Source organism: Uloborus diversus, chromosome 3 (assembly GCF_026930045.1).
Source record: "Uloborus diversus isolate 005 chromosome 3, Udiv.v.3.1, whole genome shotgun sequence".
Taxonomy (NCBI): domain Eukaryota; kingdom Metazoa; phylum Arthropoda; class Arachnida; order Araneae; family Uloboridae; genus Uloborus; species Uloborus diversus.
Window position 1 is genome coordinate 18,098,466 of NC_072733.1, and position 17,831 is coordinate 18,116,296.

The following is a 17,831-nucleotide window of genomic DNA, read 5'->3' on the forward strand; positions in this document are numbered from 1 at the left end:
GTTCCTCAAATTCTGTTCAACTGTCTCTTCAGTTAATCAAATTCCATATTTTCAAACTTTGTCGGTAGCGTTTCTTTTTGAACGACACCCCGGAAATCCTCTAAAACTTCTCCTGTGACGGTACTGATATTAAATGCACAATTTCCGAGAAAGATTCAATACAACATTTTTTTTATTGATGAATTAGTCCTCTAAAACATAAATTCCCCTTTTCATTCTCCTCTACGTTCAGAAAGTATATAAAATAATTACCTCTGCATTCAAAATGTAATTAATACTATCGACGTTACAATGAACTTTAATAGTACAGTAAAACCTGTAAAGTTGACCACCCTTGTAAGTTGACCACCTGTCTAAGTTGACCGCTTTTTTCAGACACGGAATTAGCCCTTATCATATAAATCAACCTTTGTAAGTTGACCACCTGTTTAAGTTGATCACTAAAGTAGTGCACCGCAAGTGGTCAACTTACAGATTTCACTGTATTAATAACACAACATTGGGTATCTAATTGCTTTTTTTTGTTTTTCACCAAATAACTCCTATAAAAGTAGATTACAATAATTACATGACTCATAATGTTCTTTTAATCGTATGACCTAGTCACAGTCGAACCGGAATATCTTCATTCTTTTTACACCTTTCTACAACAGATGTAAGACAAGCTTCCATTGCAGATTGCGGATGAAGTTATTGTCGAAGCTACCCGCTGCCGAACGCGACACAAAAAATTCACATTACAAGTTTCTCTGTTCAGTGAAATGCAATAGAAGTCTCTGACCCAGAAATAACTTCCTAAGCCAACACTTCAAATCCTATTTTCACACATAAAATATATTCGCGCATTATTTACTGTACAATCACATACATGCAGCAAAATATGAAACAAGTTGGTGACAGGCTTTTGTAATGGAAGGAAGCGAGTCTTTTTTTTTTTTTTTTTTTAAATCTCGTTTTGAAAGGTTAAAAATATATTTCCGCATTAGCCCGCTGACAATCTGATTTTTTCACATGAATAAAATACAATAACGGATTGATTTCAAAGAGATCTGGTAGAAACGGGAAATGTAGAAAACGTTTAACTAACGTGTTTTGTCGTGCATTACTGACATCTAGATAGAAATAAATGATCGGACGTTCGTTTGAAGTTTGATGGCTCTGTCAAGGAAAATATGAGTGTTTCCAGAATTAACTACATTAACCAAACTTAAGTTCGTAAAGCATCTATAAATTTCATTGGTGATGAACCGATTTTTCGAAGCAAAAATTAAATCAAAGCTACTGTTAAGTGAAATCAAACTGAACGAGCTGATGTGTGCATCACATGACTTCCTTTCACTCCAATTTAATGTCATTTCCCCATTATTAACAATTTTAATGTGATCCAGTTTTTTACTCTCTAAATATCACCAACAGTGGAAAAATTGAAATCAAATTAAAAAAAAAAAAGCAAAAAATCGCAAAATTTGGATGAAGAAAAATGGAAATTAAGGACGATTTTTGAGTGAAAATTTTTTCGCGAATACAATACTTCCTTTTTTGTTAAAGGAAGTAAAAATAAATAAATAAAAAAATGTGTGTCCGCCAAATTATAACACCACTTGAGTTTACATCGAAATTAACAATGATTTCCCCCCGAAAGGGGGCAAAAGACCCCCTTTGAGCGTCCGAATGCAACCAAAAAGGAATGTGCACAACTAGATCCCACTAGGAGTCTACGTATCAAATTTCAACTTTCTAGGACATTCCGTTCTTGAGTTATGCGACGCACATACATACGTACATACAGACGTCACGAGAAAACTCGTTGTAATTAACTCGGGGATCGTCGAAATGGATGTTTCGGGTGTCTGTACGTTCCTAGGCACATATCCACGTGTGGTCGGGTTGAAAAAAAAACTCAACATTCATTTGGGGGTGAGCAAAATGGAAATTAAGGACGATTTTTGGGTGAAAATTTTTTCGCGAATATACTTCCTTTTTTGTAAAAGGAAGTAAAAATGAACCTTCAGTATAATATTCATTGATATTGACGATTTAGTTTGCATTATAGAAGGAAAACCTTGTTCTTGCTTCTCTCATTTTTCTAAATCTCAATTACGAACTATTAGTCAGAAATTAAACGTCTATGACCTTTTATGAATATTTTCATAAAGAGTAGGAAAGAGTAAAAGATTGAGAGGATTTTCTTTGCAATATGAGAGAAAAACCATGTTCTTACTTCTCTCGATCTCATATTTCTCATTTTCAAATCAAAATATGTACTAGTCAGTAATTTAACATCCATGTTGTCTTTTATGAATATTTTCATAGTTTCTGTACTACATTAAGAACAAAGATAGTAAAAAATCGAGAACTTTCTTTGCCTTGTGTGAGGAAAATCTTGTTCTTGCATCTCTCATTTCTCCCGATCTCAATTTTCTCATTCTAAAATCAAACTACTAGTCATTAATTAAACATTCCTGTTGTCGTTCATTAATATTTTCGTAAAATCTGAAATACATTAAAAGTAAGAGAGTAAACAATGGAGGATTTCCTTTGCGTTGTGTAAAGAAAACCCTATTCTTGCTTCTCAGGCTTTGACTACGACTGAGGTTCCAACATATCCCGGGCGTCTAAAAAAGTAAAAAAAAATCCTTGGCGACTAGTTGTTTCGGAACAAGAATGTTTCAGAAGCCCAGCCGTACTGAATTTTCCCTTTTGCTCTGAGAAATAATTTGACTGGCTCCTAAAAATTTACTCTGGCCAGTGGCGCACACAAGAGGAGGGTCCAGACATTTCGGATACCTCCCATCGAAGTTGAGTTTTTTTAACTGTCTGTAATCCTATGTATGTAGCACGTAAAATAATTCCATCAAAGGTAACAATGTCAGATTGAATAAATGACAAAATAAAACTTAATTTCTCTTTCTTTCCCTGCGAAACCGAACTGTATATGAGCATAAATTGTTCTACTATAATTTAAAAATAAAACAGCGAAGCAAAATCATTAATTATGAGAAAAGTAAATAAATTCACTATTGTGCTTTCTATTTTCTTTTGGTGTTTGTTTTTATAAATTTTATTAACTAATGCTAAGTATTAATTCAATATTTTTTAAAATGTTTTTTGTACCTTTCAATCGATGAAATCAAAAGAATATGCTTGGATGATTGGAGTATGATATGATAATGGTGCATTTCGATCCTGCCACCCCCCCCCCCCTTGTAAAATTCCCGTGTGTGCCACTGACTCTGGCTCCTAAGATTTTACAACAGTTGTCGCTGTATGTAAATCAGTTTTTGTAAATCAGTAAAGCACCATTTAAACGTTTCTTTTTTATACGTTTTTATCATTTACACGGTTTTTTAATTGGCGAGTCCAATGCATATTTAACGCACATCTAATATACATTTTTTTTTCATTTATGCCTATGTTTTTTTTTCATACAGTCTCTTCAAAAATGTATAAACGAAGCTTCAGTGTATGTCGTATGTATGTATTTAAACATGTTAGCGTGTTTCTGTATTACAATTAGTGTTATTTGTAGATTACTTCCTATACCTAATAACCGATTATCTTAACCCATTAACGTCCCATTTGTAACATGAACCGTAAAATACATATATAAAAGTTTGAGTTATCTTTTAAAGATAGCTATGATATCTTGCTTTGAAGTGTACATCCACTTGATTGTCCGCAATTAACGCCCACACCGTTTGAAAACACATCCCCAAAAGGAAGTTGCTCATTAAATCTACTCTGCTGTAATGTGTGGCCGGTCAGCTTTTGTTTCCTAGATATGCACTCATCGGATCACGAACTCACGGATCATATACGTCGTGTCGAATCTGCATTCACAAATTAGGATACCAGCGGTATATTTTCCGATCTCATCACGTGACTTAGTCCCGCTGGTTTCCATGACATGGGGCTTTTCTAGTGGAGTCCAGACGTCTCCCAACTGCTACTGCGCGACTCCCATATCGATCGGTTTGAATCTGAAAAGCGAAGCTTTCCCATCCTTCTGACCAGCTTCTAGATCTGCCAGACACTACCTTCATTTGGGCTGGGCTCAGTCTCATTTTCCATTCATATTTACTCTCACCCATCACTGAAGATACTTTATACCTCATAAGACTATTGTTGAAGCTATGGTGTTGATTTTTTTGTAACTACTGCCATATTTATCTTGTGTCACGGGAGGCATATTGCATTGGGCTGTTAAAGCGCATCTTTTACTTAAATTTGTGAAATCGGCCGATTATCTTCACGATGGCCAAGACCCCGTCTGGAACACCAGTAAAAAAAGTACCACTGCATCTTCAGGTATTTTTTTTTTAAATCTTCTTTAATGATGTAGAAAGATAGATAAATCTTGGTTGCAAGATAGCTGAATCTTGGTGGATCTAAGATGCTCGGAGGAGGAAGGAATGCTCCGAAAGGGCGATGACCTGGGATGGATGCAAGGGAAGGGCATCTGATGAGAACTGCTTTCTGTTGCGGCATATGGATTTTTAATAATTGCTTAAAATACTTGTAAATTATTATGGCTTTCATTGTTTTTGAATACACATATTTCATTTAAGATATATACTTGCAAAAACAAAATAAGATAACTAGTGAACGATGTTTTTCTCATTTATGAATTCAGCTTTTCTTCGAATAATTAATGCTCATAGCTGAAGTGCAGTTACATGAATGTATTTTTCCAAAGTAACTTTTAAACATTCATTTAAATATTTTTATTTGGTAAGCTAGCTTTTTAATCATAAAAATACTATATCTAATATGAAAAAAAGGATTGATTTCGCATTTAAATAGCTTCGGTGTTGCTTTTGACAATGCCAATTTTACGTGTATGTATGTATGTATGTATATATATATATATATATATATATATATATACAATATGTGTGTGTATGTACAAATACTTGCAACTTGCTTAAAACTATTTTTATAGCAATCTGTGTTTAGCATATAAAAAGGAAAAGTAACTTTAAAAAATGCAGATATTATCTTTTATGATTAAAGAAACAGGTCATTCTACGAGACAACAGCAAGTGAGGCAAATATTTTCAGTCCCCCCCCCTCCACACATGCACACCCAAACACACACATACAGAAATGAAGCTGGTTATAAAATACTTCAGTAGCACAGTAATATGAACATTGGCCTTCTTTTAAAGCCGCCAAACTCACACAATAGTGTGCATATAATGAAAAAGTAGTGAATATTTTCATACAATCATAACACATTTTAAAAATTACATAATTTACTATGCTATCTTTGTGTATCAAAGATGACAGGATTTAAATCTAATGTGTTAGCATTTTAAAAACTTTTTAAGAAAAATACTTAACAAAAATTTAAATAATAATAATAATAATAATAATAATAAATAAATTGTAATACAGCAAAAAAGCTCAGTTTACGGCGCCCTCTCATATTTTAGCTGGCCCCCCTATTCCGACAGCCATGAACGAAACTCGTTCATGTAACATTAAAAATTATACCAGCTCTTTTTTTCTTTAATATTTTCAGTGAATTCGACTATAATTCGTTGTCCGTTTCTTAATCTCAAGTATTTTTTTAACTTTTACTGTCATGTTTTCCTTTGCAAAGCAGAAATTTTAACTATAAAAATATTATATCTGATAATACGCTCAGTGTTACCTCTGACATTTTTTTTAAAAATTTATATATTATTTATTTATTTATTTATTTATTTATTTTTTTTTTTGTTTCTTTCAATACTTGCAACTTGTATAAGATTAACTTTGTAGTCGTGTAACTTTTGTAGCCATGTGCATGTAAATAGCCTTCAAAAATACAAAAAAGAAAAAAAAAACTATGCTATGAAAATATATTAGTTTATGATTAATGAAACTCTTCATGTAAACTTAAAAACTATGTCACATCTTTTCCTTTCAAATTTAGGGAATTCATCTGAAAAGATACAGCATTGTCAGAAACTTTTGTATTTCTAACTTAACCTTTACCAATATTGTAGTCACTCATGATATAATTAAGAAATATGTACCCTCTTTCAGTAAAGAAAAAAAAATAACAATGTTAAATCGCCTGCAAATTTGCTTTAACGTTGTTACGTCTTTTTCTTTCATGATATAATTATTGTAAAATTATTAAATCCCAATATAATTAATATTTCGTTGTTGTGCTGTAGTTATTTCGTTAAAAATCCTTTATATAAATCGACCACTTTTGGCTGATAACATTGCTTTATGTTTCTTAAATTCGTATTTTTTAGTAGAATTTGTTACAGGCGAATTCAATTGTTTTACATTTATGAAAATTATTCTTTAGTTTCAGTTATTCACAATCAGATAATACTACTTTATATGTTTCTTAAAACTTTTCATTTTCTTCGTTGTTAATATTTCTGGGTGTTTCTAAAACAATCAAAATTAATTAGCAGATTTGTTATGTGTTTCTTAGAAAAGTAGTATTACTTTTTAATTTATTGCATTGCTTTTTGTTTCTTAAAAACAGATGTTTGTTCTAATGAAAGCAACGCTTGTGTTATAACTTTTACAATGCTTCTTAATTCAAGATTACGTAAGAAATAATACATTTATATACTCGAAAAATTTTTGTTTTTCACTTTTTCCACTTTGTTGTTACTTATTTGTTTATTGATATAGACCTTTCTAGCCTGTTAGCCTGCTCAAATACATTATTTTAAGACATTCAAATTGTTTTAAATGTTCGGTGATACTTGATTATTTGAGTGCGTGTGTGTGTATATATATATACATATATATATATAAAATAAGCAAACCAAATTCCAAATATTAAACAAATTATATAAAAATAATGATTATAAAAAGGAAAATTGCAAAAAGCTATTAAATAGAAAAAGATAAAGTATGAACCCAGAGCTCATCAGTCTTGCTGCGTTGCGCATCTATGGGCTTTTGGTGTTGTCTTTTCAATATTTTTCACTTTTATTATATATATATATATATATATATATATATATATATATATATATATATATATATATATATATATATATATATATATATATATATATATATATATATATTGGGATACTGTGGTTTCCTTATTATTAAATGTTGTTCCAGAAACTAGTGGTGTTTTAGTTCATAAATAATATAGGTATTATGGATCAAATGTGTTCCATTGGTATGCTTTACTCGGACACATATTATTACCCGGGGGCACAAAAATAACAGTTGAAAATACAATGAAAAGTTAGGTTATTTTTAATCAGATGAATCCCATAGAGTCGTTTGAAACTTTGCTGAACACATGTTTTGCAGTGGTGAGGAAAAGGGTTAGCGAGCGATAAGAAATTCAAAAGATGTGTTTAAAAAAAATAACAGTTTTGAGGAGGATGACGAATAAGAAAAGAAGAATAATTATTCATCATTTATGTCCAGGTGGAAGGGAAAAGGCTAAGTTCTTGGTTGAAGATTCAAACGAGGCATTAAAAATGTTAGGGGTTTGGGGGACGGGGATAAACAACTGGCAATGATATTTTGAAAGTAATTCTTCATAGACAAAAGAACCGAAGCGCACTATAAAGAAACAATATTTTATCTACTCAGATTTGGACATATTACCCTTAAAAGAAAGGAAGCAATGTAATAATAGATTTTTTTTTAAATGAACCCTGTATTTGAGCCTTATCTATTGTTAGCTCAAATAAATGACTTTGGAAAATCGATTCACAAGAAAACGTGATCTTGCTAAATAGATAACCTTGCCGTTTATGCTAATTCCTATGGGAAACAAAAGAAGAATCCCATGTTTTTCCTTCGTAATCAAAATCCTTCATGTGGTTTGATAAAGCTTAAGAACAAGTGTTCTATGGTTTCTATTTGCCCATCATTTGAAGAACTGTAACTAATCTTCCAGTCAGGTGCAAAGCTGTTTATATGGGCGTCACGCTATCTAGGTCACGATCTGCACCTGTAAGGCCACGAAACAGGTGAATTATTTGTAGAATTATTGAACTACATATGATGAAACCAAGGCTGTGGTAAAATAAAGATTTGATATTCACCTATTTATAACGAGAACGCGCCGGCAATTCGGCTGAATTTTCGTCAAGAGCATCAAATACTTAAAACTAAAATGAAAACTAACAGCTCGAGCAGGCCCAGACTATGACATTTGAAAGCACTAGGCACGAACTTTACTTAGTGCTCCCCCCTGTTTTTTTTTTATACTACAGATTGAAATTCTGAAATAGTTTGCCTCTGAAATTTGTGAATGAGATTTAAGCGTTAAAAATACCTTTTAAAGCTTAGGGTATTTACATCTTGCTGTACTGAGTAAATTAGATTTTCATTTTAAAAAGTACTCCATTTTTTTACAACATTAGCTACAGATTCAATGCCCTCCAAACTTTGGTACCCTGGGCCCGTGCCCCATGTGCCCATGCCGTAATCTAACCCTGAGCTCAAGCATAAAAGCTGTCCTATTTTTACCCGACTGCGCGTGCGCGACGCAAAGGAGGGTAATGTGTTTATCAGTCTATGTATGTATGTCAGTTTCTATGTGGCGTTCTAGGGGCTAAATGCCTTGCTCAATTTCGGTAATTCTTACGTCAATCGATTTGTCTTAACCTTGGGAGTGCCACTAAACACATGACAGCAATCAAAATTCCCCATATCAACAACCAGTTGACAAAATATGGCAGTTCGGGATCGGCGCACGTTTGGTATTGCACACTGCGTCGCACGCTACCTGCGTGCGACAAATGCAGGTAGTTTTCGCTGCCTGTATTTATTTGTTTACTAAGTCTACTAATTGGGATCTTAGTGGCCGAGTGGTCTAAGCGATTGCTTCTCCCACTTGAGGCGGCGGGTCAAGACCATGGAGCTATGAGTAATAAGGAGACGACATGAGCGAGATACGCTGAAGCCGTTTCGGAAGCTTAGTTAACTGTTCTTTTGACTGGCAGCCATCTTGTGGTGTTCAAAACATTGAAAGACTGCATTTCATAACATGGTGTGTTTCTGATGTTCTTTTGCACCAAAAGGGTTCACTTTTTGCAATTGCGATTTTTATAAATGGTTCGATTTCGCTGTTACGATTTTTTTACTTGATGCTTTTATTTTGATTTTATATCGACAAAATTTTATGCTGTAGCCATATTATATATTATTTTTTAAAAAAATGAGCAATAATTCGCGACTATTGGGAAAATTCGCGAAAACAGCGATCCCCGCACTTTTTGCGTAGTTACGGTAATTATTTATTCTTTATTCCCAGTCAGACCATGTAAAATCATAGCAGAATGTTTAAGTATTCACTTCTTTAGCATCTGCTTAAAAGGGATGGACCAAAATCGGGAAAATGATCACGTTTTTGAGTGTTTTTTTGAAAGAAAAAAATCGGTAAAATTTTTCGAAAATTCTGACCCGCGTATAAGTCGACCTCCAACTTTAAACATCATTTTTTGTAATAAATTTCTCGACTTATTCGCGAGTATATACGATAGTGGATTACTTGCTCAAGGTCTTTTGGGAGCTCTTTTATTACCATTTTTTTAACCTTCTCGTCTGTAATGTTTAAATTCTTTTGCGTTATTTAATTTATAATTAACCGACATTTATTCAATTATTATTTTTTTTTGTAATGGCAGCAACAGTGACAGTAGAAATTAGAATGATAAAAATGTTTTGATGGAATGAATGTTTTTCTCACCCGTTGTAGGCGCAATCTATCATTTTTTATTTTATGTCAATGTAATTGCCCTTAATTTATTTTTTGTATATTTAAAATTTTTCTCAGCAAAAATACTTCTGAAAGCTGATCAATATTATTCTATTATCCGAGGGCTTCTTAACGTTATCTATGGGTAAAAATTTGGTTCTAGGATTTTTTGTTCGTATAAGCGGAGCATTCGTTTATCCTTTACCTAATTAAGCAGGCTGACAGTATTTTCTTTAATCCTAAAGTACAAGTGCTGTCCAAGAAGTATCTGACCTTACTGTTTTTGTGTGAAAAGTGTAAATAAAACTATTTTTGTTTATAATATATTTAAACTCATTTCACAGCAATTGTTCAGTTTTTGTTATTGTTCTGAATCCTTTTATTTATACTTCTGTGGTACAATGCTTTTACGCAAGTCCTTTTTATGTCGAAGTGGAATATTATAAGGGTTTTATTTCCTGTACGTTTTCAAAAAGTAATGTTGTCCTTGATTCAAACATTGTAAAATATTGTACTCCCTTTATTTTTTGGAATAAATATTCAAAAACACATTTTGTTGCTCTGGAATGCGCTTTTCAAAACTGAAAAATATATTTTATATTGATACAAGTAATATCCAGAGTAAAAATTCCTGTTTTTTTTTTTTTTTTTTGGAAAATAATAAACAAAATTCGGATTAATTTGATTTAAATCCGATTTTTTTGATTCTATAGAAAAAAAATTAGAACATTTGTAAAATATAATTAAATTTAATATTGATATTTTTCTAAATTTACCACTATTATATTTTGAGTATTTCAGTAAAAAGCTTTCATGACATGATGAAAAATCTGTTTCATACAAAGCATATGATTCTTGTAAAATTTAATTAAAATGACATATTAGTGCACTTTAAATTGGTAAAAAAAGAGGAAAATAAACAAATTGGCCTTATAGCATATGCCTTTTTCTAATCTTCACTAGCTTTGTTTTTTTTTTTTTTTTTTTGTATAAAAATTATATTTTACAATAGGAAAGAGCTGGCAATTTTATTTGCCCACTTTCTGGTAAAGTATTTCGAAAACTGGTCCCGAGACCATCTACAATTATAGTTAACAAAAAATGTATAAACTTCAATCTCTTCGATTGATGATTTCTCAAAAATAAATTTATGAGCATACTCTAAATTTTTTAACAACAATTTATGCTTGGAGCAGTATTAATAAGTTTATCTTTTCCAATGTGTACAAAAATGCACACAATATAGCAACAAAGTATGGAATTTTTCTGCACACCCATTTTATATCTATGTGCAACAAAATCCCTTATTGTTTTCATAAAAAAAATTCCTTAATCCAGTGACTACTTATTGAAAAAAATATTGTGCAGACACAAAAAAAAAGAAAAAAAAATGTGGTAAAAGAGAGATAATTTAAATAAAAATGGTCAAGTGAGAAAAAAGACCTAGGACAAAATCAATATAATGAAAGAGGGTTAGACTAAAAAAATTCAGAACTAATAAAATTAAAAAAATTCAGGGAGATTTCCAGGGTTTAAGTTAAAAAATGATTTAAATCATTGACACCCAGGTAATATTTTTGTTATGTAATCCTAAAGTATTCAGTAAATAAATATTTGTAATATTCATTTTGATTTGCATCTTCCCTTTTCAAAAAATAAGTTGGGAATAAGTAATTCAAATCAAGTGGAAAAGGCTCTATTCATTTTATTATTCCCATCTTTCAATTATGTTTAAAGCTCTTTTTGAGAACATTTACTTAATGCAAATTATTTCGTTGGTTTTAGTTAATTTTACTTTACATAATACTTGATGAATAAAGTATTCAAATATCCAGTGGTTTAAATTTATTTCAAACACGATACGTAAAGGATTTGTTCGAAAAAAAGTCACCGTTCTTTATATAAGAGCCTTGAAATTATTACTAGACGGTTGGAAATAAATTTTATACCCTGCTTTTAGCATTATTTTTGATAAAACCTCCTTCGCTCTGAAAAAAAAAAAAAAACACACACACCCTATACCAAAACAATATATGCACAGTAACAGCATTTTAATTCTTGAATTAATTGAAGATCTCTTATTCTTAGAGCAACGATTTTCCACCATTTCTTTTCATTAAACTGACGGGAAAAAACCCTGGATTATTGCTCTTCAGAAAACCATAAATTATCTATTATTGTTCAAAAGCAAAGGCATTGAGTCAACCAGCGCATCGAGTCGAAAGCGTACGATGAAAGCCACAAGATGGCCGCGAATCTTCGCGGTTGCTTCACTTCCACTGCGGAGTTTCAGTGGTGATGTCTTCTCCTTATTACTCATAGCTCCATGGTCAAGACACTCTCGCTCCGGATGTTCTTTCCCCTCTTTCTGATGTGAATTTTTTCATGTGTTCTTTGTTTGTATTCTGTAATGTAATAAAGGGTGCATTCGGAAACAAGGATCGGTCGACTCGGTGTCATGCAAGCGTTCGGAAACGCTTTTGGTCGAACCGGTGATGTCACTTAACCACGTTCGGAAAACGGTTAACCACGTTCCGTGTACGTTTATAAAACTATTTCAACGGTGTGCTTATTCAGTAGTACTTAACATTCTAAACTACTGGGCTTATACATTTTTCTTTTTAGTTTTTTTGGTTTTTACGCAGTCGGGTTTTTTGTTTTTATTTAATAATTAGTTAACTTACCTGTAATTTTTCACCCCGCGAAGCTTAATTTTTGAGAAGGAACCATAACGTAATTTAGTGTCTTTATAAGAGAGTGACGGTGTAGTGTAGAAGAAGACATCCTTGAAACCATTGAGATCTTCCACTGTTTACATCATATAACTTTAAATATTTACCTCAAAAACGCGACATCAATTCGACTAAATTTCATTTAAAATGATCAAATGCTTAAATCTAACAGCTCAAGCAGAGGGCTCAAGCTTTTTTTAAACCTAATTGTAATTTTTATACCTTAAATTTTGAGAAGGAACCATAACATATGTTAGTGTCTTCGTGACGGTGTAGGAGAAGGCATCCTTGAAAACACTGACATCTTAAACTGTTTATTTATCTCATAAACGGGACGTCAATTTGGCTAAGTTTTATTCAAAATCATCAAATGCTTAAAACTAAAATGAAAACTAACAGCTTAAGCATAAAAGAGGCAGTCTTTTTTTTTTTTTTTTTTTAAACCTTCCCGTAATTTTTAACCCCGTGAAGCGTGAGTTTCGAGAAGGAACCATAAGGTAGTTTAGTGTCTTCGTAAGAGAGATGTTTGAAAAGACATCCTTCAAAACATTATGATGTTAACAGTGAAAGACGTCATAACTTCTCATATTTATCCCAAAAACGTGGCGTTAAAGTTCCTTAAAGATTATAAATGCTTAGATCTAACCTGAAAAACTAACAGCTCTTGCACAGAGACTTTCCTCTTTATTAAAAAAAAAAAAAACTACCTGTAATTTTTAACCCCGTGAAGCCTAATTTTTGAAAGAGAACCATAACGTAGTTTAGTGTCTTCGTAAGAGTGACTGTGTAGGAGAAAATATCCTTCAAAAAAATTACATATCTTTTACTGACATTCTTCCTAGATATTGTAACAATTATTTTCCCAAAATTCTGTTAAACATTTGGACGTTCATAAACGGTCTTTTCAATGTTCCATAGACATTCTCAATAAAACACTTCAATATTTTCCTCCGATATTTTAGGAAACATTCCACATGTATTTAAAAAATGTATACAGCTAAATGCTTAGATATCTATTTCCTAAGGATCAATTGATGATTCACATATCGCTGTTTTGCTGCGATTTATATGTCGATTCTTTCGGCTATTTAATACGTCGATTATAATCGACTGTTCAATATGACTTTAAAACTTTAATCAACTATTTAATATGTTGACTATAATCTATTGTTTCAATGTTGACTATAATCGAATATTTAATATGTCGACTAGAATCGAATATTTAGTATGTCGACTAGAATCAGGGGCGTGCACAGGGGAAGGGTGCAGGGACACCTGTTGGATCGGACTCAAGTCTGAAGGGGGCCCAATATTTTTAAAACTGCGGATAAATATAGGGGTAAACAATATGGAGGGGGACCCAGAAAAGTCATTTGTGACGGGCCCTAAAATTTCTGTGCACTCCCCTTACTAGAATCGACTATTTTATATGTCGACTGCAATCGGCAATATGCAGTTTTCACAAATCGATTGTTTAAAAATTCTATTCTTACTGGACAAATATTACTTTAAGTGTGCTTTAATATATCTCAGTGTCACATGAAAACATGATGGTACATGTTCAAAAACAGATTATTTCGGTGATGAAAACATGAAGGTTCATGTTTTTGTGTGATAATTACGACACTATTAAGATAACTCTCGTTTCACAACGCTTTTTGAAAAAACTAATTGCTAGAAGTGATACGGCTAAATGCTTAGATATTTCTTTCCGAGGGATCAACGATTCACATATCGCTGTCTTTTGCTCAGTGTTCTAAAAACGAAACCTGCTTCCTGGGAGAAACATTTTTTTTTTTTTTTTGTCTTTTCTTATTTGTATTAAAGGTAAACAGAAGCTCTTGGCATTGTTCCACTTGATGGACTGTCATTCATGATGTACTTCTTCCGTCATATTCTATTTATTTCTTGTATAATCTAAACACGTGTGACACATATTTTTCGCTACATGTTTTGGAAAACGTTGTATAAAGCCGATTCAGGATACATCATATCAGAAAAGTTGGTGTTTATCTTCTTCTAAACGAAATGTATAATTTGCCTCCGTGCAAACTATGCAACAACTAAATTATAATTAGATTGTTGCATAATTTTGACACAAACCTGTGTGTTGATTAATTTCTTATTTTATAATATAGCCTATGTTTGAATGTGTTAAAGCTTGTTTTCTGGATAATGAAAACTAAAATAGGAATAAAAGAATTACAGTAAATTTTTCAATATGCTTCACATTAACATGTAGAGAAATTAAGAATGCTTGTCAAAGCTTTTTAATGTAAAATGTGTAACGTTTTTTAAATGAGTTCAACTTAGGTAAAGATATTATTTTAAGAAAAATTTGTTTCAAAACTTGAAAAAAAAAATACTCGTCTATACACCAACATTGAAATGTTTATGCATATTCTCAATCTTTGGTTGTCTCATTATTTTACTTCTCTATAAAAAAATTGTTTTAAACAAAGTAGTTAGTACTAAGTTTGTCAAATTTATTCGGTCAATATTTTGGACATGGTATTTCTACCCATTTCAGTAGTTATTAACAAAATGATATTAATAGTTATTAAAATAAGTATAAAACTAATCAAAAACGTAGAAAATAAAAAATAAAATTTATTTAAATAACAGTAATTAAAAAATAAATTTTTACATCTTAAAAGGGTTTTGAATTTCATTTTCTTTAGCATTTTGGCTGTATTTTAAGTGTGAAGGAAACAATTTGTGTCCTTACTTATAGCTTTCTTTTTATTTGATGGAACGAAAGACGAAGAAAGTAACTTCTGTTATAAACATCAATAGAATGCTTATACTTATTCACATTTTTAGCGCCAAAGTTTCATTTTTCCTTTTAATGGGTTTTAGACACAAAGTTTTTGAAATGTCTCGTAAACCCAAACCGCTTTAAACTTTCAAAAAATGGCTTAGCTTTTTCAAACTAAAGTTCTGCTTAGTCACCAAATGTATGTCAAATTTTCTTGGTAATACAGTTCGTCCGAACGAAATATATTTGCTTTGGACACACGTTACAAAGAACTGACTACTCCCTCTGGGTGTAATACAAATCTTAAATTACTTCGAAGTTAAGCGTCTCACAATTTCACTGTATTCAATAAAATGAGTTTAAATCAAAAGATAAGTTACTGGTTAAGATTTCCGGGAAGAACGCTTTGAAAGTTAAAAATAAATAAATAAATCGGATAACTCCCTTAATCTTAAAGGCAACAGATTGCTTTTTCTTAAATTTCATTATTTTATTCTTTTATTTTTTCCAGTATGTCTCCTCTTTTAAATGATATTTCTGAGGAATTAATGTAACGAAGCATACTTTTATGCTTTTAATCATTTGTTTTTATTTTTACCCGACTGCGCATGCGCGACGCAAAGGAGGGTAATGTGTTTATAAGTCTATGTATGTTTGTTCCTCTGTGGCGTTATAGGGGCTAAACGCCTTGACCAATATCGGTAATTCTTACGTCAATCGATTTGTCTTAACCTTGGGAGTGTCACTAAACACATGACAGTAATTAATATTCACCATATCAACAACCAGTTGCCATATTTTGTTCATATATCAGTCCATATATCAGTTCGGGATCGGCGCACGTTGGGTGTTGCACACTGTGTCGCACGCTACCTGCGTGCGACAAATGCAGGTACTTTTCGCTGCCTGAATTTTTTTGTTTAAGTCTACTAATTGGGGTCTCAATAGCCGAGTGGTCTAAGCGATTGCTTCTCCCACTTGAGGCGGTGGGTCAAGACACCCTCGCTCCGGATATACTTCCCCTCTTTCTGATGTAAATTCTTTCATGTGTTCTTTATATGTATTCTGTACTGTAATAAAAAATATATTATGCGTAACGAAGGCAATACACTCAGATTGTAGTCCTCATCAAAATAAACCCGTGCAATAAGCACCAAAAGAAAGAAAGTCTACTAATTCGATTTTCATCTCTAACATGTTGCATTTGTTTTTGCTTTGATTCAAGGGACTGAGTTTCGCGACGTGTACTTTCTTGACAGGCTTTTTTAGTTTGGCGCAGGGGCGTAGCTAAGGGGGGGGGGGGTTGGGGGACAACCCCCCCCCCTTAGCTACTTTTCTTCCCTACTAACTTTTCGGGGTTTTGGGGACAAAACCCCTCCCCCCGAAAAGTTAGTCTCAAAAAAAAAAAAGAGAAAAAGAAGAGAGAAGAGAAAGAAAAAAGAGAAGAAAAGGAAAAAATTCCAAGCGATTATACATATATATATATATTTATATATACAAATATATATATATATATATATATATATATATAAATATATATATATTAAATATATATATATATACTATATATATTAAATATATATATATATATATATATATATATATATATATATATATATATATATATATATATATATATATATATATAAAAGAAGTAACCCCCCCCCCGAAAGTCGGGTCTAGCTACGCCACTGGTTTGGCGAGAAAGATTTGATTGACGACGTTTCTGATTTCGCGTCATCATGAGTTATACAGGCTGTTTATATAGCTGTGCTGTGGTTGACTTAAGTTCCCGCATTTTTGCCGAAGGTCAAGCACATGTAGCTTTAAGTCGAGTTAGGTTTCTAGAGGGATTAATTATTAGTAGTTTAGACTCCCGCAAGTTACTTAATAAACCTCACGATACAAACTCTCTGAATGAAATGACAAGATTGCGAAATGTACCGTATCGTAATCAAAATAACTAAGTCAATGAAAAGTAACTAAAACGTATTAAATAAAAACAAAAAACCCGACTGCGTAAAAACCAAAAAAACTAAAGAAAAATGTATAAGCCCAGTAGTTTAGAATGTTATTAAGTACTACTGAATAACTACACCTTTGAAATAGTTTTATAACCGTACACAGATAAGACAAATCATAAATTCAAAAGCAGAGTAGAAAGATCAACAGTCGGGGCCCATTCAAATTTTACGGGTTTCTTTTAATAAGGAAGGAATGGGCCTCGATTGTTGATCCTTCTCTTCTGCTTTTGAATTTATGATTTGTCTTATCTGTACGGTTATAAAACTATTTCAACGGTGTAGTTATTCAGTAGTACTTAATAACATTCTAAACTACTGGGCTTATACATTTTTCTTTTTAGTTTTTTTGGTTTTTACGCAGTCGGGTTTTTTGTTTTTATTTAATAATTTTTTATTAAACTTTTTTTTCTTTGTTATTTTCCAAATTTTTGCTTCGGGGTTTCTTCATATGAGAAAATCAAATAAAAAGATATTTAGAAACTAATAATTGTTCGCAATACAAGTTTTTCGATCGAGTGATTGAGTAATGCCTTTGAAAAGTTAGAAAAGAGTACAGAGTAGTTCGTACAGAGTAAAAGTACAAGAACTAAAGCTGTTTGTTTCTGCCGAAATCATATTTATTTGAT

General features: G+C 32.0%; 1 protein-coding gene across 5 annotated transcripts in view; it reads left to right on the forward strand.

The window, feature by feature from the left end:
* LOC129219464 (dihydropyrimidinase-like) overlaps positions 1-17,831 on the forward strand; it is a 182,444-nt gene that overhangs the window by 61,692 nt on the left and 102,921 nt on the right. Inside the window, exon 1 of one of the 5 annotated variants that reach the window (XM_054853862.1) lies at positions 4,189-4,308. The exons of the other annotated variants lie outside the window; for them this stretch is intronic. Coding sequence (XP_054709837.1) covers positions 4,255-4,308 — 54 coding nt within the window. The 5' untranslated portion in view covers positions 4,189-4,254. Of the gene's footprint in view, positions 1-4,188; positions 4,309-17,831 lie in introns of those variants that run through there. 5 annotated transcript variants of the gene reach the window in all.